At 42.3% G+C, this 27,470-nt stretch overlaps 1 protein-coding gene across 1 annotated transcript in view; it reads left to right on the plus strand.

Moving 5' to 3' along the window:
- Positions 1-27,470, plus strand: part of Irag1 (inositol 1,4,5-triphosphate receptor associated 1) — a 73,010-nt gene that overhangs the window by 31,114 nt on the left and 14,426 nt on the right. The window contains exons 10-16 of the mRNA XM_042691737.1: positions 10,214-10,337; positions 13,290-13,320; positions 15,587-15,727; positions 16,619-16,750; positions 19,375-19,516; positions 25,872-25,921; positions 26,444-26,551. Of these exons, the coding sequence (XP_042547671.1) occupies positions 10,214-10,337; positions 13,290-13,320; positions 15,587-15,727; positions 16,619-16,750; positions 19,375-19,516; positions 25,872-25,921; positions 26,444-26,551 (728 nt within the window). The remainder of the gene's footprint in view (positions 1-10,213; positions 10,338-13,289; positions 13,321-15,586; positions 15,728-16,618; positions 16,751-19,374; positions 19,517-25,871; positions 25,922-26,443; positions 26,552-27,470) is intronic.

Here is a 27,470-nt window from a genome sequence, read left to right on the forward strand (position 1 = left end):
TTTTGGGGAAAGGGGGACAGTACTTGTACTCTGGGCTTGCTAGTTCATGACTGGTGTTCTACCTTTTGATTCCAGTCTGGTTTTTACTGGTAAATTAGAGATGGAATCTCATGACAGGGATGGCTTTCAACCATGATCTGGATCTCAGCCTTCTGAGTAGTTAGGATTATAGTCATGAACCATTAAAGCCTGCCTTTCTTCTTAATGTTTATTTTGATTCTATTTTTTCTCTATTATAAACAATGATATAATGAACATTCTCCTATATGTGTCTTCACAGAAATGTGTTTTTCTTTTTTCTTTTCATTTATTAAGTAGTTGTACAAAGGGGTTTCAGTTTCATGAGAAATGTGTTTTTATATGGGCTACTGTAAATCCAATTGGTTGATCAAAAGATATTTATCTTTAACTGTATACACATACTACCTAATCAGCTTATAAAATTATGTCAGTTTAGATATCCATTATCTACACACTATCAAATTTGAATAGAGAGTAAACTGAATCTTAGAAATGAAATTATCAGATATGTGAATTTGACTGCTATCAGCATCAAATTTCAAAAAGTAAATTAACCATGGTTGGTGTTTAATAAATGTATATTCCTTTCAATTTCTCTCATGTTTAGCTAAGAGCTCAAGCTTCATTGTTTGCCAGCTGTAAAGCCTCAGGCAAGTTTCTTATTCTCTTGGCATCCCTATTTACCCATCTAGATGGCTCCTACTTTGCTGGTGGAATGTTTTATGTGAAACTTGTCCTTAGATCAGCAAGAATCTGACATTCATTCTGATTTCCATCATGGAGGTTGTAGAACTCTATTTTGTAAACCAAATGGGACATTCTTGAACTTGGCACTCCACAGTGCACAGAACAGTGTTGAGGTGTGGTAGACAGCTAGCCATACTGTCAGACTACAGTCTGCAGAACTGTAACTTCCTTCTTTTACATTCTGAAAACCCTTTCCCCTTCTGTACCCAGGACAAACAAAAGCTTTGCAAGCACCGGGTGCTGGCCCAGACAGTACTTACAGGCTCTCCACTCAACAACACAATGAGCTCATGTGGAAAACTTTAGGCTTTTAGCATGTTTAGTGACTGTTCCTTTGGGAGATGGGGAAGATCCTTATCAGAACATTCTGGAGTCTTCAGAACTTTGGCTCTCCTTCAGTTTTTAAGCACTGGAAGGCCCTTTTACCCAAAGCATCTGATCTCCCCAACAATCTAACACTTCCTTTCTCTTCCCATTTTGTACAGTGTTTTGTTCTTTGTTTATACGTTATTTCAAGGCAAAGATGAGACTGATAGTGGCAAGCTCCCAGGCTACATTCTGGAAATGTAGTCAATCAAAACAAATGTTAAAGTCTCAAGCCCCACTGTCAAAGAGCAGGCCTTGTCCCAGCAGCCGTCCTGAGGCATTGCAGCAGTGCCCACAGCCCGTACTCTCAACCCCTCCCAAACCAGGAGCCACTCGGTGGCCAGAAGAGTCTCCGAAATGCAAATCTGTTTAAGGGTCTTCAGAGGTTTATTCTGCTCTGAGATGAGGATGAGCACTGGAATGCTCAGTGGGAGCTTCAAGGCCTTACGTGATTAACCCTCACCCAGCATCTTCTGGGACCATTCTCCACCCACTGTTCCCATTTTGGCTTTCTTTCAACAACTCATTCCTCCCCCTTTTTAAGCTTGGCACATGCTGTCTGTTCCCTCTACATGGAATGCTCTCTTCCTCGCTGCCTAATGGACTCCCATTTAATCAAACGACACTTACCTAGAGAAGCCTTTCCTGGCACCTCCAGGACCTTCATGTCCTTTCTCCTTTGTCAAATCAGTCACAGTGTGAAACAAAATGAGTTTTCCCCTGATTTAGCTCTCTCCTTTAAGATGACAAGCTCACTCTCAGAAGACTATAGCATCCCGGTTTTTCTTAGCGTTCTGTTCTTAGCTTGAAGCCCCTTGCTTGGGACATAGTAAGCATTCAGTAAATGTGAGATGAATTCATGAATGAATGAGCTCACTTTCACAGTCTCAGAGAGGAAATCACAAGGGAGACAAAGCCACTATGATACGGCGCAATAAGATGTTAAAAGAACACAAAGTACTGAAGAACAAAGAGGAAGAAACAGCCGGCTCTGAAGGGTGAATCTTGGAAAGTTTCCAGGAGGAGCTTTGATTTGAGGGAGGGAGAGGCGCCTCCAGGCAGATGTAACAATAGGAACCAAGGAAGGCAGGTATCTTCTAGTACTTGGCATGTTTCAGGAACAGAAGGAATGCCATGTGTTCCAGACAGATAGGTAGCGAGGCTGTCACCGTGGGCTGGGATCAGGAAGGGTGAAAGCTTTGAGGGCCAATTAATGAATTTGAATTTCAATTAGGACCCTTTGAAAAGCCAGAGAACCCTGCAGGTAAGGATCATTTCTATGTTTTAGGAAAAAAAAATTTTCTGGCCGGGTTACAAAAGCTGCCCTTGCACAGGAGACACTGCGTGAGAGGATATGGGTATGGTGGCTCTTGGGGAGGTGAAGGTTAGGAAGTTCTCCATTTCAGGCCAGTTCAGGGGGAAAAAAATTGTAAGACTCCATCTCAGCTAACAAATGGAGTACAACGATGTGTGCCTGTCATCCCAGCCACACAGCAGGCACTGCCATCCGAGCCCACCAAGGCAAAATGTTGCAAGATCTCATTAAAAAATAATAACAAAGAAGAAAAAGAGGCTGGAGGTATGGCTTAAGTGGCATAGCATCTGGGTTCAAAACCCAAGATCACCAAAAGGAAGGAGGCACAGAAGGGAGGGAGAAAGGGAAGGGGAGGAACGAGCCTGGGGAGGGGGTGGTGAAATGGTAAGAGAATATGTGAGAGACAAGATGATGAGCGCTGTTAGGAGGTAAGCTCAGCAAGGCATGGTGACTAGGGGTGGAGTTGAGGGGGAGACTAGGATGATCCCAAGGTATCTGTGTGCATGACTGTGTAGATGATGGTACATTAGTCAGGAACTGGGAACATGAGGTAGAGTCGGTTGAGGAGACAATGTGTTGCGTGAGACCACATTGCATACTTGTGGGAAGTAGCTGGGATTCAACTAGTCTGAAAGACCATCTTGTACACCCCAAGTCTACTACTAACCATTGGGGCCTGGGGAATCTAGCTGAGCTTCATTACACCCCTCCCCTACCCCAGAAAGTGATCTTAGTAATATTTACTTTGCAGGGCTACTATAGTGCAAGGAATAAGCAACAAAGAGCATCTACTGTATGGCTGATACTCAGTGAATAGTAGATGTCCAAAGTTATGTTTATTTTCTTATCATATTAGTAGTGTCTTAAGTGACAGTTATATATGTGTGTCTCCCTCCCCCCACTACCTCCCAGGGAGATAGATGTGGAGAAAGTTTATCTCAACCATTAGGCTTATGTTTTGGAAGAGCATTTTTGTCATCAGAGCTTGCTTAGCTAAAGCCCCAACAGTTAGTTTTCCAAGTCCCTGAGATAACCAGAAATAATATTTCCCCTTTGGAATGATCTAGTACAGACAAATATGTTGAAAATAAGTTTATTGTTTTTGTTAGAAATGGTTTATGTTCATTATCAAAAATCTTGACTAATAGTGAAAAATGCTAAAGAATTTTAAAAATAGGGGCTGGGAAGGTAGCTCAGTGGTAGAGCGCTTGCCTTGCATGCTCAAGGCCCTGGGTTCGATTCCTCAGCACCATATAAGCAAAAAGAAAAAAGCCGGAAGTGGTGCTGTGGCTCAAGTGGTAGAGCGCTAGCCTTGAGCTGAAGAGCTGAGGGACAGTGCCCAGGCCCAGAGTTCAGGCCCCACGACCGGACCAAAAAAAAAAAAAGAATTTTAAAAATAGCTTACACCAAATATCCCTTCCTCAAAAATACAGAAGAATGGAGGAAGAGGGGAGGGAGATTATGCTTCTTTGAAGTAAAACAATTACAGTGTAATTGGTTTGGATTAAACTGAAGTGAAACTGTAGGGCTTGCTGAATTTTAGTGATTTTTTCCTCCAAAGAGGAGAAATTAGTTTGACAATGTATTATGAAATACATTAAAGTTGGGAGATTTTTTTTTGCATCATATGTTTTACTTTGGGTGATGGTTATAAGCTCTGTGTCTAGCCTTTGCTTTAGGTGGATTTGGTAAGATACCCGACTCAGAACTGATTGTCATGAAGGAAGAATTTGTACTCACTGATTTCTGTAATTAGGAGGCACAGTTCATCAGGAGGTCTACTTAGGAGAGGATGGTGGTCAAACAGGAGGCCAATGGTCCTAAAACCTTTACTGGGATTTTCATGGGAAGGGGTGGGCTAGGCAAGTGGGTCCTCTGTGCAAGTTTAGGATTCATCTGAATACTTTTACCAGGCGCTAGAGTAGAGAAGAGGTGTGTAGTCTGATACTCAGCTCTGGGAGACAGTGTGTGAGAGATTGGTAAGAGAGATGCGTGGGACTGAAGCTTCTGGATTGGTTGATTTGTATGTGAAAGGTACATTTTTAAAATTATCTTTAGGTACAAAGGAATTGACATTTAACAAAGTAGTTTATAAATACAATGCATCTTGAGCAATGTCACCCCTTTCAACATTCCCACACATCCCTCCCAACCTGTCCTTGAAGGTATACTTGAAGGAGAGTTCTTCCCTATCTCCAGAAATTAGCTATCCTTGAGAGGGGTGCACCGGGATTAAAGCCCCAAATTATAGAGATCAAGAATCCAGAAGATCAGAACATTTTTTAAAATTGTTGGTCGTGGAGCTTGAACTCTGGGCCTGGGCGCTGTCCCTCAGCTCTTCAGTTCAAGGCAAACGCTCTACCACTTGAGCCACAGCGCCACTTCTAATTTTCTGGTGGTTTATTGGAGATAAGAGTCTCACAGACTTTCCTACCCAGGCTGGCTTTGAACCGTGATCCTCATATCTCAGCCTCCTGAGTAGCTAGGATGACAGGTATGAGCCACTGGCGCCCAGCAAGATCAGAACATTTTGTCACTACAGTCCTGCTTACTAAATTGCTGTGGGAAGAGATGAGACAGACAGCATTTTTGCCTACCTCTGTATTTCTTCCTGACTTCCTTCTCTGCCTACACAGATTCAGGATTCTTTGCCTATCAGCCAGGTTGTAACACTGTACATTCCACTCTGCAGTGATGGCTTCCACAGCTGCTTAGCCTTAGACTCATAGGTAAAAGGATTTCATGCTTATCACTAGTCCCTCTAGTGGCTTACTGCTCTCGTTTATTATTTTCATTTATAATTTGTTTAGCTGGATTTCATTACCCAATAGTTTTGCTATGAGGGAGCAGAGTTACCATGTTCCCTGAAATCTAACATGTTGGAAAATGTTGCCTTCTTCTTGAAAGACACCTTGCATGGTTATGAAATTCTTGAACAACTCTTCCCCTTGAAACTGTACACATTGATTCTCTGTACTCAGTGTTGACATCAGTTGTTTTCCCTTAACCCTCTTGTCTCCCTGAAGGTGTCTTTTTTTCCCTGTGAGAGTAGTTAGAGAAGCATTTCTTTCATATATAATGTGTAAATAGCCAGATATGGTGGTACATGCCTCTAATCTTAGCTGCTTGAGCGGCAGATATGGAAGAATCACAATTCAAGACTACATTGGCAAAATTTGTTAGGAAGAGCCTATCTTAAAAAACAAGGCAGGCATGGTGGCATATACTTGTAATCCCAGCTATATGGGATGTTATACGTAGGACAAGTAAGGTTTAAGTTTAAGACTGGCCATGCGCAAAATTCTGTCTGAAAAAATTGCTAAGGCAAAAATGTCTGGAGGTATAATTCAAGAGATACAGTCTTACCTAACAAGCACAAGACCATGAGCTCAAACCCCAGTTCTGCCAAATGAAAGACAAACAAACAAAAAAAAGACCAAATTGGGAATAGTGAAACAAGCCTTTAGTCCCAGCTACTTAGAAGGCAGAGGTAGAAAGGCTGACTTGAGCAATGGTGCAAAAAACAACCTGAAAGTAAAGGCACTGGGTATGGTTCAAGTGGAAGAGTAGTTGCCTGAATCCTTGAGTTAATCCTCAGTACCACTAACAAAATAAAAAAAAGTAATTATGTTGTCAAGTGAGGACATTTTTTCTATTATATGTTTGAAAATATTCTTTGTCTCAGGTTTGCAATCTCAGAAAGGATACAATTTATGGAATGATCAATGGTGTCTCAAATCCAGGTCCATATTCCAGCTCTGAATACATCCATTTTTCTTTCCTTCTTTATACTCTTTTTGGTCAGTAAAGTTCTCCCACCCTCCTTACTAATTCAGTTTGAAGCTACATATGTTATATTCCTTTTTCCAATCTATTAACTACTTCTATATTTTCCAGCTTCCTGATTAATTCTGTTATTTTGATTTTCTATTTGTTCTTTAAATACATGACATCTTCCCTCTCAGGATGAAAGTTTCATCTGCATCCTGAATGCTTATTTTCCCTTTTTTTTCAGGTTCTCATTTCTCCTAGAGTCAAGCATTTGTAGTATATATTTTACACAGGAATGCACTGTTGCATTTTTTTATGTGTGTCTTGCAGCCGAGTTTTCATCCTGACATCTGTCTCCTACATGTTTCCCTTTTTCCTCTCTTTCTACCTTCCTTCCCTCTTTCCTTCCTCTTTTGACCCTAGTATTTTTATATAGTTGCCATGTCACTTGTTTTCATTCTGTTTCCTTGTGATCTAGACATTTCTACATAGATTTTCCATTTACTCTTATAATGGGACTGATTAATTTTCATCAATTCCTTCCTATCTTGCCTGAGGTTTCTTCAGCGCTTTAGCAGAAGACTGGGTGTTTTATGTTTCTTTGTTTTAGTGCTGCCTGGGTAGAGGGTGGAGAAATGAGGAAGTTCATCTTAAACTGTTGGTAAAGTGTTTGTATAATTCATTTTGACTTCTTTCTTGTTTATAGTCTAAAATTTGAATTTATCATACCAAATTTGGGGCATATATAATGGGGTTTGGATGGCTTCACAAATTTAGGAAAGAATTGTATATAGTTTTTGTTTTTGTTTTTGTTTTTTGTCGGTCGTGGGGCTTGAACTTAGGAAAGAATTGTAAAGACAGCTGGCCTAAGTATTTCTTTTTCAAAAATACTTGATCCAATCTTTTCCAGAATTCACTGGTCCTTCTATCGGGCAAAGACGGAAAAGATGACAAAATTGAATGACGCTGGCTACTAGAAGTGAGAAGTGGGAGGAGGGCTTCTGTGGAGGCTTTCCATCTGTCCCCTGCCCTTTGCTCTAGCCAGAGGGGTTTGTTTTATTTGTTTTTCATCTTCCTTTCAGGTAAATTCCTACATGTTGTTCAAGGCAAGCAACTCTGATAAAAATACCACACTATCATTCTGCCTAGAAAAGTGAAATGGCAACATGGGCATTTTTCCCCTTCTCTTTCGCCTCTTCCAAGGGCTGGTGTGGTGGAATGAAGAACTTTCTTTAGAGAAACTTTCTCCGCAGGCTGCTGACTCGCCGCTCTGTCCACTTCCCTTTGAGTTATCACACTTTGTCAGAAGTGTTCCTTTCATATTTGCCTTCCAGAACTCATTCAGCGGTGGGATGGAAGCCACAAGTATTCCTAATCATTTCTGTTTTTCTCTTGCTTTTTTTTTTTTTGGTCATGGGGCGTGAACTCTGGGCCTGAATGCTGTCCCTCAGCTCTTCAGCTCAAGGTGCGTGCTCTACCACCTGAGCCACTGTGCCGGTTTTCTGAGTGGTTTATTGGAGATAAGAGTCTCACGGACCTTCCTGCCCAGGCTGGCTTTGAACCGAGATCCTCAGATCTCAGCCTCCTGAGTAGCTAGGATTACAGGTGTGAGCCATCGGCGCCCAGCTGCCTTGCCACTTTTTTTTTTTAAAGAGTATTGCCTTTTCGTGTATTCTTGCTTATATATTTTTGAAAAGCTTTAAGTATTTTCTTGTTAATTTGGTTGCACTCAAGAGGATGGTGGTTTTGCAGTCTACCAAATCTGGGATCACTCAAGTACCTATTTTAATAAGGCCAGAAGTCCTAACTGGTTGATTTTTTTCCCACCTTCTTTCCTTCCCCAACTTAGTGGAGTTGAGGAGCAAAATCTCCTGATATAGTGTCACTTGATGAACAGACTACAGATGGCTCAATCAATCATACAGAGTTGTCAGAGTCTGTTACTCTCATATTTTTTGCTGAGTATGGTAGGGATATGGAAATATAGAGTGAGGCCAGAGGCAATTCAAGGTTTGCTATCTGTCATGTGGAAATATCAGAGAATAATAAATGCCAGGACAGAACCCAAGAACTGACAAGTCACTAAGAGGACATCTATTCTACTCAAATTATACCTAAAGAAAGATGGTTGATTTCCCATCTCTAACAGATGATCCTCTAGCTTCTTTATTTGAATAAATATCAAGAAATAGAAGTACCATTTTATTATTGAAAAACTCAGTGGATTTAAAGATTTCTTTTCTATGCATATACGCCAGTATGGCATTCATGTCTGTCACTCTCACACTGGAGCTAAGCTTCCAATTTAGCTGGTTAATTGGAGATAGTCTTTCAAGCTTTCCTGCCTGGGCTGGCTTCGAACCATGATACTCAGATCTCAGCCTCCTAAGTAGCTAGGATTACAGGTATTAGTAATTGATGCCCAACAAAGATTATGTAACTGAATCCAGCTACATCTCCTCTTCTCTTTGCTTGGTCTCTCATGTGACGACCAGTTGTCTCAATTTAGATGATCACTACAACTGTGCTTATAGTCCTGACCTCCAGCCCTGGAAAATGACCATGTAGGCCAGAAAGCTGCTAAACCAAAGGCAATGAGCGACAATAAATAGTAGATAAATGTAAATTATTTAAAAATATACATATATATATATATATATATATAAATTCTTGCATGTAAATGGGAAGTGATCCTTGTACATCATGAGGACACCTGAATTGACTAAAGAAAAAAACAACCATACAGATTTGGGGCACACGCGTGCAAGTGTGTGTGTGTGTGTCTGTGTGTACACGATGGGGTTTGAACTCAGGGCCTGGATACTGTCCTGTAGCTTTTTTACTCAAGGCTGGTACTCTACCACTTGAGCCACACTTCCACTTCCAGCGTTTTGCTTGTTACTATCATTATTATTATTATAATTATTAATTTTGTCAGTTGTAGGAACTGGAGGCCTGAGTATTGTCCCTGAGCTTCTTCTGCTCAATACTAGTGCTGTACCATGTGAGCAACAGTATCACTTCCAGCCTTTTCTGAGTAGCTTATTGGAGGTGAGAGTCTTATGGATTTTCCTGCTCTGGCTGGCTTCAAACCACAATCCTCAGATCTCAGCCTCCTGAGTAACTAGGATTAAGACATGAGCCACCAGCACACAGCTGAAAAATTCCTGTTTCTATTCCTGGCTACAGGACTATGAAATCAGACTTCTAGGAAGGATCTGGAAGATAGAACTTTTGATTTATTTGAGAAAAATAATTAGGCAAGACACTTCTTTTGTTTGTTTATTTGTATGCTTGTTTTTGCCGGTCATGGGGCCTGGGCTCTTCAGCTCAAGGCTAGTGCTCTACTACTATGAGCCACAGTGCCACTTCCAGCTTTTTCTGCTTATGTGGTGCTGAGGAATCGAACCCAGAGCCTCATGCATGCAAGGCAAGCACTCTACCACTGAGCCACTTTCCCAGCCCCGACACTTCTTAAGAAGCCTATAAAATAGGTTTTATTTTTCCTCCAAAATATTATAGCTAAATCACCTCCCAGTTTCCTGAGCCCAACAGCTGACTCCAGCCATAACATCTCCTGCACTTGGGAGTCTGAAGCAGGCAGATCATGAGTTGGGCTACCTAGTGAGTTCAAGGACAGCTTCAGCTATGTAGTAAGACTCTGTCTCAAAAAACAAGATGTGAAAAGATTCTGCTTGACACTGTGGGGGGAACTATTATGAGAAAGAATTTTGAACAGATAGACCTTGTAAATGAGGTCTGTAACTTTGAACAAGTTATTTAACCTTGTTGAGCCTTGAATTACCTAGCTATAAAATAGGATGGGCAAGTTCTGTTCACTTGGTCATTGTGAGGATAAAGTATGATGGTAATTATAAAGCCCTTGACCTATAATGAAATGCTTATAAGTGTTGAAGGTCTTCCTGGCTCTCTGAAACAGTACTGTTGTTTTTTCAAACATATCCTTTATAAGGAAGCACTTTTATTTTTCAGGCCCCCCTTCTGAAGTGTCCCCAGCTATTGAGGAAGAAGAGTCAAAGAGTGGTTTGGACGTCATGCCCAATATTTCTGATGTGCTGCTACGTAAACTGCGGGTCCACAAGTCTCTCCCTGGAAGGTAAAATCTGAATGCAGGCTGCAACAGGTCCTATGTTAGGTATCCTCTGGGCCAGATTCTAGGTGGAACACAGCAAACCAGTCTTGAATATTATCCCCAGAAAATCCAGTGGTCCAGGCTGGGGTAATGTATCCAAAACAAAAAGATTAAGGAAGGGCCAGTCTGAGTGTTTCGAACCCAAGAGCAGGTTGGGTTCAGAAGCAGGTGCAATCCTTGAGATCATGAGGGTTACCAAGTATGCATGGTGGCAGACTGTCATGGGCACTTGGCCAGGAGATGTGGATTTCAGTTCAGAAACAGCATTTACCCATAATGGAGAGATTCTGGAACTAATAACTGTGTAGAAAGAAGTGTAGAATATTTGGAACTGCATGAAGGCTTGCTTGGAAAACTTACCAGACTTATTTTACTGATGAGGAGAAAGTGCCTTTTCTTTTGGAGTTTCAGCTCCATTGCATGTACAATAGGGATCATGCGTATTCTGTCATTAGCAGTGGCGTGGTGCTGGCTAAATGAGATCAAGTGTAAGTAGGGATTTAAGGTAGTATTAGCACATAGCAAACAGGCCCTTGGTAACTGTTAAGTTATAAAGAGAACATGATGGAGGTTTGAGATAGTGAAGTGTCCAGGAAGTCTGTGAAATAGGGCTCATACAGAGAATGACGTATTCTCTAATGAGATAATAATTAACCTGAGATACACAAATGACAAAATGAGGCATCTGTGCAAAAATTCTGAGACCTAGATTTCACCTGCAAAAGAGTGAAGTTACTAGCCTACCTCACATAACACACACAAATTAACTGAGACTTAAAAATGAAAGATTAACCCTAGAAAACTCCCAGAAGAAAACAGTAAACTTTATGGGCCTGGCTTTTAGATATGGCACTAGAAATATAAGCAGCAAGATTTTTAAAAAATTGATGAATAGTACTTCAAAATAACAAAGTCTGTGCTCCAAACATTACATCTCAAAAATGAAGGGCAGCCTACAGAATGGGAGGAAATATTTACAAATCATTTATCTGATATGGGACTTGTTGCTAGAAAATATAAGGAATTCTTATAACTCAGTGCAAATAGCCAGTTTCTCAGGATGGGCAGAGAACTGAAATAAGCACTTGTTCAAAGATTTACAAGAGGTCACATGAAGACACCGTTCCTTTGGCAGCCCACAGCTCTGCCTCCCTGCTGCCCACAGCAGTTTATAAGGCACAGCTCTGTATTAGGAAACAGCTATGTCATGTTCCCTGAGTCTTCACAGTTTTCAACATTCAAAACAAAAGAAAAAAAAAAAAGGTTAGATGTGTTGTAAAGCAAAACACTAGAATGTAAGTCATTGAAAAGGAAAAAAAAATGTTTGGTTAATTATTTATGAAAATATGTAAATTTCACGTAAGAGCCAAACAAACCCAGGAGTTAGGCACCTCCGTGTGCTCTGATAAATCATTTGGACAGTGTGTGTATGTTCTACATAACAGTGAATAGTACGCGGCCTTCAGAGTAAGGGCCTCTGGGTGGGGTTGTGACAGGGATGGTATGCATCAAACATCTTTGCAGTTGTTTATCCTGTGATGGCCACCGGGTCTTGCTGCTGCCTCATCCTGGCAGGAAGGCTCTCACTATCCCTCATGAAGGGTGAGAACCAGCCCCCTTGCAGAGATGGCTGACCCCTACCTTTGCTCTCAGGGTCTCTCTGCACCCGTCGAAGGGAGGAAGCTGTGTTTCCTGAGAAGCTTATTGATGGTGTGTTCTCTGGCCAAGTCCTATGACGCTGGTCGGACCCCTCCCGGCCTCTCCACCCAGCACAGGAAAGAGACTGAGCCATATTTACATTATCTGGGCTTTAAATGGGGTCTGCTTTAGTTACTAGCAAGAGCCACAGTGGCAGCCATACAGAGTGGGGGTACAGATAAGAGGATGCTTACTGAGCACAGGCTGTGGGAACTGTACAAGAGCCTTCCAGAAAGTCACCTCTGCGCCAGCTGGGAGACTCTTGCGACTCTGATTTCAGTCATCAGTGGTTAACTGGGGAAAAGACTCCAGACACTCTTTTCAACTCTGGCTCAAATAGACCTTTGCCACAACCCTCAGAGACAGACCTAAAACGGCCCCAGAAACACTAGAATGTAATTCAGATGTATATGTATGTATGTATGTATGTATGTATGTATGTATGTATGTATGTATGTATGTATGTATTTATTTATGTCTGTTGTGGGGCTTGAACTCTGGGCCTGAGCGCTGTCCCTCAGCTCTTCAGCTCAAGGCGAGCACTCTACCTCTTGAGCTACAGCGCCACTTCTGGTTTTCTAGTGGTTTATTGGAGATAAGAGTCTCACGGACTTTCCTGCCTGGGCTGGCTTTGAACCGTGATCCTCAGATTTCAGCCTCCTGAGTAGCTAGGATTACAGGCGTGAGCCACCAGTGCCCGGCAGATGTGCATGGTTTTTTAAATGCACACAACTTTTAAAAATTGATTCCTACAGCAAGCCTTCTTTGAGTGAATAGTAATGAATGTCTATTAAATCTGAATGTCATATAATGTCATCCCACAGTCCCTGTTGGGATTGGTTCCTGGACCCCAAGTCTCATCCTATGTACAGATGCCCAAATCCACAAAAGTCCTTTATATAACAGGGCATAGCACTTACGTATGGCCTATGTACATCCTCACATGCACTGGAGACCATCTCTACATGACCTGTAATACCTGATACAGTTGACATGGAATTCACAGAGGTATGACCTCGCAGCTGCCACACTGCCTCTGTGAAAGTCACTGTCTCACAGAGGACAGGGCATCCAAAGGGAACTCTGCATCATTTCTATCTCACCAGCTTAGCCCACACCATTCCTGGAAACACATGGTCTGTTTGTCATTCAGAGTCACGTTTGGTTTACCCAGTAGTTTGGATAAAGTTCATTTGTGCATTCTTGTCTTTTTCACAGTGCCCCGCCACTCACTGAAAAGGAAGTTGAGGTAAGTCACTCCCTGCTGGATGAAATACAGTGTCTGTGCTTGACTGAGCTTATCCAGAATGTTCTTCTTCCAACTTCAGCCTAACATTCTTTCTCAAAAGCTAGAATGAAGGACTATGGGAAAATAGGTTTTTTCATACCCAAGCCTGCTGAATACTGAGATTCCTACTCCTGCCCCAGTTAGTGGAGGATCTTGATGGATATTATTCAGAGGTGAGACGGAAGTTGGAAATAAGTCTTTTTTCAAGGGCTGCCCATATTCTTTCAATGTAGACTTAGCTCCACAGCCAGCTGAGAGACTGCAGAACTGTACACATTTATTTACTTATTATTAGAAAGGTAGTTGAATTTCAACTTTAAACTTTGGTCTAGAGGAAGAAGGCACTCATCTTTGGGGGGCTTCTGCTGCCAGAGGACCAGCTAGGCTGACTGTAGCATTACCCCTGTCACAGCATCCTCTGATTCGACCATGACTCCTTTTGGGTCTCCTTGTCCCAGTATGGGTGGTGAGTGAGCAAAGAAGCTTGTGTTCCTCGCTGGTGAAGGGATAGATTTACAAAATTCGTACCAGAGGCAAGAGAATGAGAAATGATGATCATTGAGGACCAGATAAGCAAAGACAAAGTGGAATGTCTACCACAGAGAGAAGCAATAACCTTGCACCAGACATTGAACTTCTAGCTTCAGCGGATCCTCCTAGCAGCTCTGAAAAGCAGCTGGAGCAGGAATTTAAACAGAGGAGAAAGCTAAGTGTAAAATAATTTACCCAACAGGCCAAATCCAGTCGTTAGGAACAGCAAGATTTAAACTCAGATGTTCTGTCTGAATTCAGGACTCCTTGCGTCATTCTGCCATCAAGGGGATAACCAGGCATAGAGTACTAAGCATGGCACATTGCTTATAGACCGAGGCTGGGGAAGACAGAGACCCTTCATCACTGGGCTGTGAGTGAAAAGCTCACTCTGACATTGTAGAGACAGGCCACAGGTAGTTCATTTAAGTTCACATGGATACTAATGTGATCTGCTGTCAGCATGGTGGAGGTAAAACAGGCTTTGGAATCAGACAGTGTGAGGTTAAGTCCTGGCTTTGCTCCTCCCTGTCACCTTAAATATGTTAAAGACTTCTCTGGTCTCAATCTCTTTGCCCATAAAATCAGAGCAGTTTTCACTCACAGGGTTGCTATGGGATTAAATGAGGTAAAGCTCCTAAAACTCACAGTAGCTCTAGCATATAATAGATGACCAAGATGGGGTTGTTTTTAGTATTGCCATCATCATCATCACCCCCATCATCATCATCATCATCATCATCATCATCATCATCATCATCATCATCATCATCATCATCATCATGGCATCTCTGGAGATGGCTCATTATGGGCTGCATTCCATGACCTTCAGAAGCTCAGGCAGAGTCAGTGACTACAGAGTATAAATCTGATACCACTTAGCTCAGATAGGGCAGAGGAAGGCTCCAAAGTTGAAGGCCCTTATTTCTCTTTTTCTTATTTCTTTCCTTCCTGTGTGGAGTCCATCTGACTATTTCTCCTCCCCAGTAGTTTCCTCTTATTCCAGGAATCACATGTCTGAACAATACTGCCTTTCAAAATTCATTCAGGAATGCTAGCAACATTCTAGGCATGGAATATTTATTCCTGAACGTTTATTCTAACTAGATCATATCTGTCTTACTTCATCTCCTGGCAGCTACTTAAGGCTGCTATTAATGTAGGATTTTTGAGTACTCAGACTAGATGCTGGTTGTAGTTTGCTTTAAATCAACAAGGTTTAAATTTCAAATAGGATTTCTTTAAATACAGAGGTTTCATGCCAAAATCTCCATAATCCCCCATGCAATAAATCCAAACTGCTTATACACTCAGCTGCAATAGCTATGTTTATCTAAACCCAAACACAGGATCTCTTTTTTTTTGTAATTCAGGGAAAAGTAAAATGCTCCTTTCCCCGCCTCTCCTCTTTTCTTCTCTTCCCTTCCCTTCCTCTTCTCTCCCCTCCCCTTCCCTCCTCTCATCCCCCCCTCCTCTCTTAGCAAAATGCATTTCATTTTCTGGTGCTGGGGAGTACCTAGCCAAACCTCAAATTACTGTTTCTCCACCTTTTGTGTGAGTTACTATGAGGTAAAGTTTTGTTTGCATATGGCTTCCTTGGGGACTGTTGTCATATGCTCAAACAAGAAACCCACCTGCAGCTTTGTCCCTGCAGTATCTCCTCCTAGCACCTCTCCCACATTCTTGTTCCCAACAGAACGTGTTTGTACAACTGTCCTTGGCCTTTAGAAATGACAGCTACACTCTGGAAGCTAGAATTAACCAGGCCGAAAGGGAACGCAACCTGACAGAGGAGAACACAGAGAAGGAACTGGAAAACTTCAAAGCTTCCATTACGGTAATCGTGGAGCCTGATGCAAGGAACCCATGGAGTACTATCTCCAAAGGATATGACACGTGTTACACTTCACCAAGTAGAGTCTCTTGAAATGAGAACAGGGGTAGATCCTAACAGAGTTTGCTTCAGCATTCTGGAAGGACCTGGGGGAGGGACTGGAAAGACCAGCTGTCTCAGAGCTGTGGGCTAGGCCTCTGAGTTTGGGGAGCTTCTCAGGAGGGAGCTAGATACAGAGTGTCCAATCCTTAGAAGGCATTGTAGCCTGGGCCCTTCCTCTTCTTCCAGCTAGGATCTTCCCCAGACAGTTGGATTTGTGAGGCCTGAGTCTCCTCTACCTTTAATCTTTATACCTTTCTTTCTCTGATCTCCTGCAATTCTTTCTCTGCAATGGATCAAGTGATCCATTGCAGAAACCCCAGCTTCAAACCATTTTTAAAACCCCACTTATTCCTTCATATTTTAACGCACAAATTTCTTTCTAGTTACTCCACCACCAGGTCTGGTCTTAGGAGAGCCACATTCAGGCTTGGTAGTTAGTTGTCTTTGCTTGAGATGCTATATGTCCTCACCTGGGTGGCCTGAAAAAACATTTGTTTTTCATGGTTCTGGAAGCTGAAAATCCAAGCTCTAGCATGGTCAGGTTCTGATGAGACCCCTTCAGGGCTCGCAGACTTCTGAATTTTCATTCTATTCTGACATGGCAGAAAAAGGGCAAGAGCTCTAATCCCATTAAAAAGGGCCCTTGTGACTTAATCCTGCCTCAGTGACCCCTTTTCCTAATGCCCTCACATGGGGAAAAGTTAGGATGGCAGTATCTGCTTTGGGGGACACAGACAGTGGGTCTGTAGCACGATGCAAGAGCCCCAGGTAATGTTCCTTGTCACTCCACAGTCATCAGCGTCCCTATGGCATCACTGTGAGCACCGGGAGACCTATCAGAAGCTGCTGGAAGACATCGCAGTCCTGCACCGCCTGGCTGCCCGCCTCTCCAGCCGAGCTGAGGTGGTAGGAGCTGTCCGCCAGGTGAGCTGTGACAGCACCCAGCCTCGGCCAACTGGCTCTGCTCCACTATAGTAACTAGCATGGTGACACCGGCGGGGACAATAAGAGATTCCACTTAAGGATGACTGGCTCAAGGCTAGGATTCCAATTTAGGTTATGGAACCCTCTATGGAGGTATATCTCGGAAGAATTGTGTACTGCTAAAGTCTTTTCTTGGAGATTTCTAAACATATTATTTTTGAGAATCCTATGTATTTTTGAGAATCCCATGTATTTAAACTGAAGAAACTTCCTCCTCACAGAATTTGCTTACAAAACACCTGTTTAACTCACACAGAAATAGTCATGGGCAAAATGTGTGTGGGGAAACACATTTTTTTTGTTTCATTTATTCCTCTAGTAACCCTGTCAGGTAGCCATCTTTTCCTAGATGAAGCTGCTGAGTCTAAGAAACATGTAAGTTGAATCACCCTGTTCTGCAAACAGAAAATGTTCCAATACTTTTAAGCACCTAAATGATAGGATAAGTGGAAAGTTGTGCAACTCACAATCAAACACAGATGCACCAAAATATGTATAAAGCTACCTTCAGGCTGCATATGAAATGTATATAGAAAATGCAAATGAATTTCACATTGAGGATTAGGATTCTTCCTCCAAGATATTAAATTTTACATAGTCAAGTATTCCAAAACCTAAAAAAAAAATTATACAAAATACAAAACACTTCTGGTACCAGCCATTTCAGGTAAGAGATATTGTATCTGTAATAGGACCTGATGGCAAAGCTGGGGCTCAGGGCCAAACTCAGCTCCCTCTTGGCCACACTAAGCATCCAGAGCTCCAGTATGGTGGCAATGGGCAATGCTGCCTGAATTCCCACACTGCTTCTGACCTTCCTTTACTGTGTGACCTTGGGCTCCTTAGACAGCTTCCCTTTGGCATCCACTTTAGCATCTAGGCTAAAAGGATAATTATGGTATCTGCCATATATGGTTGCTGTGATTCCTGTAAAGCATGTGGATGTTATTTTAGCTGTTGCTATTATCAGAGACCTGTGTCCTTCTCTGCTGCTTGTGTGAGAGGATGATCTCTGGTACACCCTGGGCCCTCCTGTAAAATGAAAGAAGGCCAAGCCACTGTGCTGACCCAACTCGTGCCTTCCTGACTCTCAGCAGTGTAGCCCAGGATGTCACCCAGCTGGGAGAAGCAATACAGGAAGGATGTAAGGGAAGTGGCTAGTCTCAATCCTACATGGTTGTGGGGACCTTTACCAGGGAAACTGAAGGGAAAGTCCCTTTGAGGCTCATCAGGACCTAAGCACACTCCTTTTAGGGACCTGGGGGCATGTGTGAGCAAAAAGAACTTCCTTATTGCACTTAGCCCTTCTAAATGTGTTCTAGTTCTCTGTGTTATTAATTCTATCTTCATTATGCTGTCTTGTTTTTGTTTGTTTTCTAGCTTGTTTGCTTGTGTGTGTGTGTGTGTGTGTGTGTGTGTGTGTGTGTGTGTGTGTGTGTGTGTGTCTATATGTACTGATCCTGGGACTTGAACTCATGGCCGAAGCACTATATCTGAGCTTTTTTGCTCAAGGCTAGTGTTTTACCACTTGAGCTACAACTTTACTTTTGGCTTTTTGGTGTCTAATTGGAGATAAGAGTCTCACAGACTTTCCTTCCCTGCCTGGCTTGGAACCTTGATCCTCAGATCTCAGCTTCCTGAGTGGCTAGGATTACAGGCGTGAGCCACCAGCGCCCAGCAACTTGCTTGTTTATGAGACAGGGCCTCACTCTTGCCCAGGCTAGACTTGAACTGGTAATCTTCCTGTCTCAGCTTCTCAAATACTGGGATTACAGGACTATGCCACCATGCCTGCTGCTCCCCCTTGTTTAGATGGCTCCCCAACATTGGCTTCCGCGTGTCCTTGCCTTCCTTTCTGTTTCCATTGGACTAGTTCATGCACTTGTCCTGGCTTTCCCTGTTGCTTTCTCTGATCCCTCCTTCCTCCACTCATGACCTGATTATGTCATCCTTTACTTGAAGATTCAATGGCTCCCCTTTTCCTTTGGAATATGTCCAAGTTCCTTCATCTAGAAATCAAGGTCCTTTACAACGCACTTCAAATGAGCTTGCTCTTCTTAAAAGCAAATCCATTTGCTTTCTGCTTTCTACATAAGTAACATGTATAAACCAGAAGCATAAATTTTAATGACATTCACTTTGACTCTCCAGAGATTACTGTCTGGATAATAAATCCTCACCTACATACAAGTTCTATGAAGTCTTATCTCTGAGAACCTGTCTTGCAGTTCTCTTGGCCTGTGCTTTGTCTCCCCTGCCTACTTCTTTGCACCCAGGTGCTGCATATATCCTGCATTCACAACTTAATCCCCATCTCTATGAAGCCTCAGGGAACAGTCTCTGTAAGCAGAAATAAATCCCATCCTCCTCTTACCTCCTGCAGCACCTGATATTTGAGTTTGGGTCCACCTCTTTGCCCTAAATCCCATGCACTAGACTCTCATAACTGAGGCCTTTCTCTATCCTTTCCATCCTCACAATCCAGGGCTTCACTCAGAGTAGACAAGTGCTGCCTGGGTCTTTCTTCCTCTAACCCCCAGCACTCACACTATCCTTCCCTACAGGAAAAGCGCATGTCCAAAGCAACAGAGGTGATGATGCAGTATGTGGAGAACTTGAAGAGAACTTACGAGAAGGACCACGCAGAGCTCATGGAGTTTAAGAAACTTGCAAATCAGAATTCAAGCCGCAGTTGTGGCCCCTCTGGTATGGAACTAGATCTTGCCCTCCATCTTGGTCTTGCAGTATGGGCCCCTAATTTTCAGCTAGGACTAGAGAGATCAGGACAAGCCCAACTGATTTCTGGTTGAGCAAGAGTTCCTGCTCCTCTGCCCCTTGAACCTGGGGGGCCTGGAGCTAGAAAATTCCAGTGGCCTCAAAGTGACCCCCTAACTCCTAACCCAGCTAACCAGAGCAGCTGACTTCAGCCTACTGACTGTAAGAAACTTAATGTATACAGTGTGATAGTGATCCTAGACACCCCCAATCTTTGTGCTTTGGGACCTCCTTTTAGGTAGCACATACTGGGGAACTGGGGCTTTATTCTGGAAAACATTAGGGATCCAAACAAGGATTTCCATCAAGGCGATTGCATGTAGTTTAAGGAAAATGCATGCAGTTTACATGGGCTCCCTCTAATCACAATGAGTCACATTACCAGGGCAAACTAGTGCCAGGAATTATTGCCTTAATCCAGCTCTGGGATAAAGTCTAGGCAGCGGGGTTAGAAGAAGGGCCTGGATAAAGAAGATATCGCTGAGATAAACAAGACAGCAGACTCATAGGTAAAACTAATGTTTTTGAAGAAATATTTTTAAGTTTCTATACAGATGGCTATAAGAGCACAGAGAAGAGCTTGCCTGATTCTGCCTGAGAGAGTAAAGGGAAACAGGCCAGAGTTTTAAAGTAAAATAGGAGTTCTGCAGTCAGGAATAGGAGATTCATCCCAGGTGGAAGCATAGCATGGAGAAAGGTATGGAGGTTGGGAAGAAATGATAAAGCAAATGGTTTGGCATGTTTACATCCCTCGATTGTGATGGTGACATGCTGGCATGGGGACTCAGTGGGTTAGACTAACCATCAGGCAATGCTAGCACACAGACCTTTGTCCCTGAGCACAGGGAGTCATCATTGGTTGAGCACATGTCACATGACATAACCAGATTTTATTTTTGGAAGATTAACTGACTTCAATATGCAGGACGGATTAGAGTAATGGTTGAAACAGGGAGAGACGAGCTGGGAGGCTCTTGCTCAGTCCAGAAAGGAAATAACAGTACTTTGGACCAGAATCTCTCCTTGGGTGCTGCCGAACTTGGGCTCAGGCTGAGTGAGGTGGCAAGCTGGGGAAAATTGACTTTGTCACATCAGAAATCCCTGTGGAATGCAAACATCCGTGTTCCCAAAACAGGAGAAGGGAAAGTATAACAGATGGAGAAACCTTTATAAACAGGAGGTTTCACAAGTTTCCTGGGGAATATCAGTAACACTTCCCAGAGTCTAAAGGCAGCACACACATGCTGTAGGCTGTCTGCTCTGGATCTCAGCAGTCAGACTTCTGAGCCACAGGCCTCTGGGCCTGTGACAAACCTCTCGGGAACAGTACTGGACGTGAGAGAAGTTGCCACAGAAGAGGGGAATCCTACTACATAGGTTCTTGCTTTATCACTCTGCAAGGTTCGTGGTCTCCACTTTCCAATCACTTTTATGGAATGAAGCCTGGCAGGGGGTGACTACCTATAATCCCAGCATTTTGTAGATGAAGACAAAGTTGCGAATTTGAAATCCAGCTGTTTAGCAAGACCCTATCTTTTTTTCAAAAAGAAGATTTATGTGATAAAGTAGCTACCCATGAATCCCACTCATGCTCCAGATATTTATTAAGCACCTTTGGAATGTACTCACGTAATACTGAAATGTGGAGATCCACTATCCAGATTCAAGACGCACACTCACAGATCAAATGGAGCTCCCAAGCTATGGGAGCCAGAGCAGCACAGCCCGGGCTGTGACAGAAGGAAGCAGACTTCTAGGGGCACATGTCACAGGGTCCACACTCATGCTGGGGAGGGGAGGATGAGAAAGGGGCTCATGGGAAAGGACAAGATGGCTGACTTGACTGGTGAGGGGTATTCTACCCTACTTCTGTTTTTCCAAGCTGTACATGCATTGCACTGTGGCTAAGGGAGTGAGCCCACTCAGCAGGCATGTCAGTAAGTTATGCTCTGACCAAACAACCTTTGCTTTTTTTTTTTTTTTTTGGTCATGGGATTGATCTCTGGGCCTGGGCACTGTCCCTCAGCTCTTTAGCTCAAGGCTAGCGCTCTACCTCTTGAGCCACAGCGCCACTTCCAGTCTTTTGGTGGTTAATTGGAGGGAAGAGTCTCATGGACATTCCTGCTGGCTTTGAACTGCAATCCTCAGATCTCAGCCTCCTGAGTGGCTAGGATTACAGGAGCGAGCCATCGGCGCCCGCCACCTTTGCTTTGTTAAGCCTTTATATAATTAGTGATCTATGGCTGAGACTTGAAGAGTACAGTGAAATGAACTATCCATGATTTTAAAAGTGATAGTACCCATTTTATTTTTTTCCTTAATATATATATGTATATATTGCTGGTCATGGGGCCTAAACTCTGGGCCTGGGCACAGTCTCTCAGCTCTTTAGCTTAAGGCTAGTGCTCTACCACTTGAGCCATAGTGCCACTTCTGGCTTTTTCTGCTTATGTGGTGCTGAGGAATCGAACCCAGAGCCTCATGCATGCAAGACAAGCACTCTACCACTGAGCTACCTTCCCAGCCTCTTAATATATATTTTTAATTGTAAAGATACTGTACAGAGGGGTTACAGTTCCATGAGCAAGGTAATGAGTCCATTTCCTATTAAGCATTGTTACTCCTCCTTTATTTTTTTAAATAAACCTTTTATAAATATACGACATACTGATTATCTGCAGTTCAGGTTCTTCCTTTAAGATTTCTCTTTAGGGGCTGGAGATTCAGCCCAACAGAAGGGCGCCCGCCTGGCGCGCGCAAGGCCCTGGGGAAAAAAAAGATTTCTCTTTATATTTCTAGAAATATAAAAACCTAGATCAGGAAAATATTTATTGTCAAATAACTCATTGGTAATTCCATTTAATTAATTTCTATTCCAAGGAAATAAGCACAATGAATTAATTCATTGTATCATTGAGCATCATTCTTGTTTTTTTTTTAAAAAAGAGCCATGACTTTTATAGTCTCCCAATATTAATTTCTCATTTTAATTTGCATTTCCATGCTTTTCTAATTATTTACTAAACACACCTCTGCTTTTATCAATACTCTAAAACCTTTGCCCACGTGTAAAAAAGAATATTTTATTAATTTGTTTGAACTCTTGGTTTATGAAGAATATTTTCTGATTCTGCTATTCTGGCTGACTGGAAAACTTGAAAATCCCTTGACCACAAATATTTAGAAATTTCTGCTGGACAAAATAAAACTAGCGGTATAAAAGAATAGCTGAATCCACAAGAAAAGAAATGAAATACATGGAAACAAGAAAAGAAGAGAGAAGTGAAACCAAGCTGACCCTGCAGCTTCCCTGGGGACAGGGTGGCCTCAGTTTTATGGGGACTGGTCCCTGGCACTCTGTATGAGGAGGACTTGAACTTCTCAACTATACTTGTGGAAAGAGTCCACACTGAGAACCAAGCAGAAAGATAACTAGATCTTGAGACTAGATCTTGAGATAGAATTTGCTTAAGGAAAAAACAATCACCAGCCAGCAAAGAAACAAGCTGGTCTCCTTTAGCATAAGCTCTAGTAGGAAAAAATACTTTCTCCTTCCTCATAGGAAAAGTACTTGTCCAGAGTGACAGCGGTGATGATGCAATGTGCAGAAGGAATCAGAAAGAACAGCAAGATGTGCCTCTGGAAAACCATCAGCCACTCTAGAGACATGCCACACCCAGGACACACAGATCCTTCTACATAAAGCTTGATAAAGACAAGTTCACAGAATGAAATTATAGAATACTTTGGCGTGCGTGCGCAAGTACACGCACACGTGCGTGCGTGTGCACACACACACACACTCAATCTACCACAAACCAGACTCATCAGACTCACCAAATGATAGGATTATGTTCTAAGAACCTCAGACAGTAACATAATCTGAATGTCTTTAAAAATTAATGACTGACAAAGGACTTCTGATTTTTGTACAGGAGAATAAAGGGGGACAGACCCTTTAAAAATTATGCATCCTAACATTCTCTAAAATCGTTTTGTTTTGCAAAGCTTGACCTACAATTTATGTGTACGATGTCCAAGTAACACATATTTAATTGATTCTGTTCCCAAAGATAGTTCAATGAGGTCTTCCAAGCTATGAGATTGTTTTCCTGTCATACCATATTCAGTTATGTAGCTAAGATAACAGATGGAAGATCATAACCTAAATTGTTAAATCTATACATATAAGACCATATTACTTAATACAAAAAAGCCAAAAGGAAAACAAATTTATTAGTTAATTAAAAGTTGAGTATGAGCCAGGAAGATCTCAGTTCAAAGCCAGCCCAGGCAAGGAAAGTCTGAGGCTCTTATTTCCAATTAACCACTCAAAAACCAGAAGTGGTGCTGTTGGCTCAAAGTAGTGGCATACTAGCCTTGAGCAAAAGAGCTCAGGGATAGCGCCCAGGCCCTGTGTTCAAGCCCCATGACTGACAAAAAAAAGTTGAATATGGTAGAAAGCACCTGTAATCTCAAGTATTTAAGTGGTGGAAGTTGGATGATTGTAGTCTGAGGCCAGCAAGGACAAAATTAGCTCAAGATCCTATCAGAAAAACAAACTAAAAGCAAAAAGGCTGGGCATGTAGTTCAAGTAGTAAAGGGCTTGCCTTACAAGCACAAAGCTCTAAGTTCAAACTCTCATACAACAACAACAAAATTAATTATTGGAAGCATAGAAATATGGAAATGAAAGAATGTAGTTATTAAAATAATGGTAAATGTGGTAGCTACTGGAGATGAGGTAATTTCTCAATATTCCAGATCTCCTTCTTCTATATACATCTCCATCTCTTTAAAGTTATGCAAGGCTATGTGACAGTCTTTGTGAATGAAGAAGTGTCACAACTGAGCTGAGGCCCTTAATAATCAGTATATAGTTGATGCTCTATTTTTTCTTCCTGAACCTACAGTCTTCATTTCCCAGAATACTAGAAGGTCTATCTTGACAAGAAGATAGACTTGAGATGGTTACTGAAAATGCAGAGGAATATAGTGATTTAAAAATAGAAGATACATTACAAGACATGGAATATAGAGTATAGAGTGAGAAAGTCTGCAGTCCATTCATGAGGTGGTCTATAGAGAGAAAAGTAAGGACTGGGAATATTCAAGGAATAGCTGAAGATTTTCATACTGGGGTTCAGAAAACATAGTTAATTGCATGAAGAAGAAATAAAAACAAAAAAATGGTAAGTGTAGAAGAGTAATGATAAAGTGAAGATCTTAAAAGTAACCAGAGAAAGAAGTTAATGTACGAAGACTGGCAAACACAACGAAAGTAATAATAGCATCAGAAAATACTGAAGCAATCTCTTCAAAGATATGAGAGCAACCTAGAGACTTGGTAAACCTAGAAATGGCACTTCTACAGAAACTATTACACAAGGCTGATGGCTAGGTAAAGACATTTTGAGACAACCAATAAGAAAATTTGCCTTTCCCAGGTTCTTGCTGAAAGAACAACTCAAGGATATACTTAGGGAAGAATGCAACTGAATTCAAAAGAGAAAGTGGGATATAAGAACGAATGATTTTTTTTGGGGGGGGGGGTCCGGTCGTGGGGCCTGAACTCTGGGCCTGGGCGCTGTCCCTCAGCTCTTCAGCTCAAGGCTAGCACTCTACCACTTGAGCCACAGCGCCACTTCTGGCTTTTTTGCTTATGTGGTGCTGGGGAACTGAATCCAGGGCCTCATGCATGCAAGGCAAGCACTCTACCACTGAGCCACCTTCCCAGCCCAGAACAAATGATTTTTGTCAAAGGCATTGCTAGGCATGTGGGTAGATCTAAGCTATAGAAACTAACTATCGTAGTGAATAATTGTGGAATACAACTAATAATGAATAACTATTATGAATAACTTAGAAATATAAAACAAGGTGAAATAAAAATAGTGAAAGAATATAATTAAAGTCAAAGGGAATTATTGTTGTTTTAAGGTCTACTCAAGAAAGTAATAGAAATCTTGATTCATTTAGAAATAAAATAGTATGTTCAAACATTAAAGGAATACATTAAAGATTAGAACTAAAATGGATAATTTCCAAACCAGTACTGGATAGGAGGATTAGAAAAACAGAATCAGTTTAAAAAAAAAAAAGTCAGTATCATTGATCAGCAACAGAGTTCCCACTCTGTAGGTAATCTCTCAGAAAGTGATGTGTCTATAATACCCAGATCCTGGATCATCCCTTGAAGTTCAGTTCCAGCCCATGGATACCTTGTCTTGTTGGAGCCTATTCTAAAACTTACATGAGTTCTCTTCTCTGTTCCTTCCTGCTGTAGAAGATGGGGTCCCTCGAACGGCTCGGTCCATGTCCCTCACAATGGGAAAGGTATGCATGTTCAAGGAACACTGGGATTGGCTCCCAGATTATGACAGAAGTTTCAGTGATCACGCAAGCAATGCTTCACTCTTGGTGACACGGGTGCCTGAAACCCTCTACGAAGCTTCTATTACTAGACTAAGTAGCTTCTCACCTTTCTTGCTCATATGTAGTTTCCCTGACTTCCCTTAAACAAATGTGATACGATGCTTGAGCTTTTGCTGTCGCTATCGGCAGGTTTTATACATTATCTACAGAGTCATTTGGACACTGTAAGGAAGGATCATTTCCATTCTGTTACACAAAGATCTCATCATCTAACATAGGAACATGTTGAGAGATTATTCATCACCAACTGAGTGAACACAACTCACTTTGGTTACTTTTTCCTACCAATTCCAAACACTATCACTACCCTAAAACCAAAAAATTCACCAAATGTTAGGAACCAGAAGGCTTTCCCAAGCCCTTTAGAACTATAATTACTGCTACCTCCAAGACAGCAGGCCCAGGTCACTTGTCTTCCCACAGAATATGCCCCGCCGGAGGGTCAGCGTTGCTGTGGTTCCCAAGTTTAATGCCTTGAACCTGCCTGGCCAGTCACCCAGCTCATCACCTATCCCCTCCTTACCAGTCCTGGTAAGTATGATGATTCCTGTCTCCCGGCCCTCAAGTTCATGATTATGGAGAGGACACCAACATGGGGGCAAGGCCACCAGAGGAGAGGAATTTCTAGCACAGAATTTGAGTGACGGACTAAAACAAAAACAAAAAGCTCAATGTAGACCATATCACATGTATCCTACTGCTCTAAAATGGTCCCAGTCTGCTGGGCACTGGTGGCTCACGCCTGTAATCCTAGCAACTGAGATCTGAGGATCATAGTTCAGAACCAGCCTGGGCAGGAATGTCCATGAGACTCTGATCTCCAATTAACCACCAGAAAACTGCAAGTGGCACTGTGGCTCAAGTGGTAGAGCACTCACCTTGAGCTGAAGAGCTCAGGGACAGTGCCCAGGCCCAGAGTTCAAGCCCCACAACTGACCAAAAACAAAAAAGGTCCCAGTCCCTTGAGTAGGGCTTAGGTAGTACAGAATGTGTCCTTGTAAACAGTCACACTTTTTTTTTTTTTGTCAGTCATGGGGCTTCAACTCTGGCCTGAGCACTGTCCCTCAGCTCTTCAGTTGAAGGCGAGCACTCTACCACTTGAGTCATAGCACCACTTCCAGTTTTCTAGAGGTTTATTGGAGATAAGGGTCTCACGGACTTTCCTGCCCAGGCTGGCTTTGAACCGAGATCCTCAGATCTCAGCCTCCTGAGTAGCTAGGATTACAGGCGTGAGCCACCAACGCTTGGCCTAACAGTCATACTTTTATGCTTCAATTCTTTTTCCACTTTACAGTGGCTCTGAGTAGCTGAAAGTTATAATGTCTGGTGACTGATAGGGTACAGCTTTGAACCCTAGGTTCTCCAATCCCAGAGCCTGAATTCTTAACCTGGTATTGTCCTCCCTCAATTCACTGTAACATTGTTTATAACAATGAAACACAGAAAACAC

This window comes from Dipodomys spectabilis, unplaced genomic scaffold (genome assembly GCF_019054845.1).
Source record: "Dipodomys spectabilis isolate Male_0828 unplaced genomic scaffold, ASM1905484v1 ptg000145l, whole genome shotgun sequence".
Lineage (NCBI taxonomy): Eukaryota > Metazoa > Chordata > Mammalia > Rodentia > Heteromyidae > Dipodomys > Dipodomys spectabilis.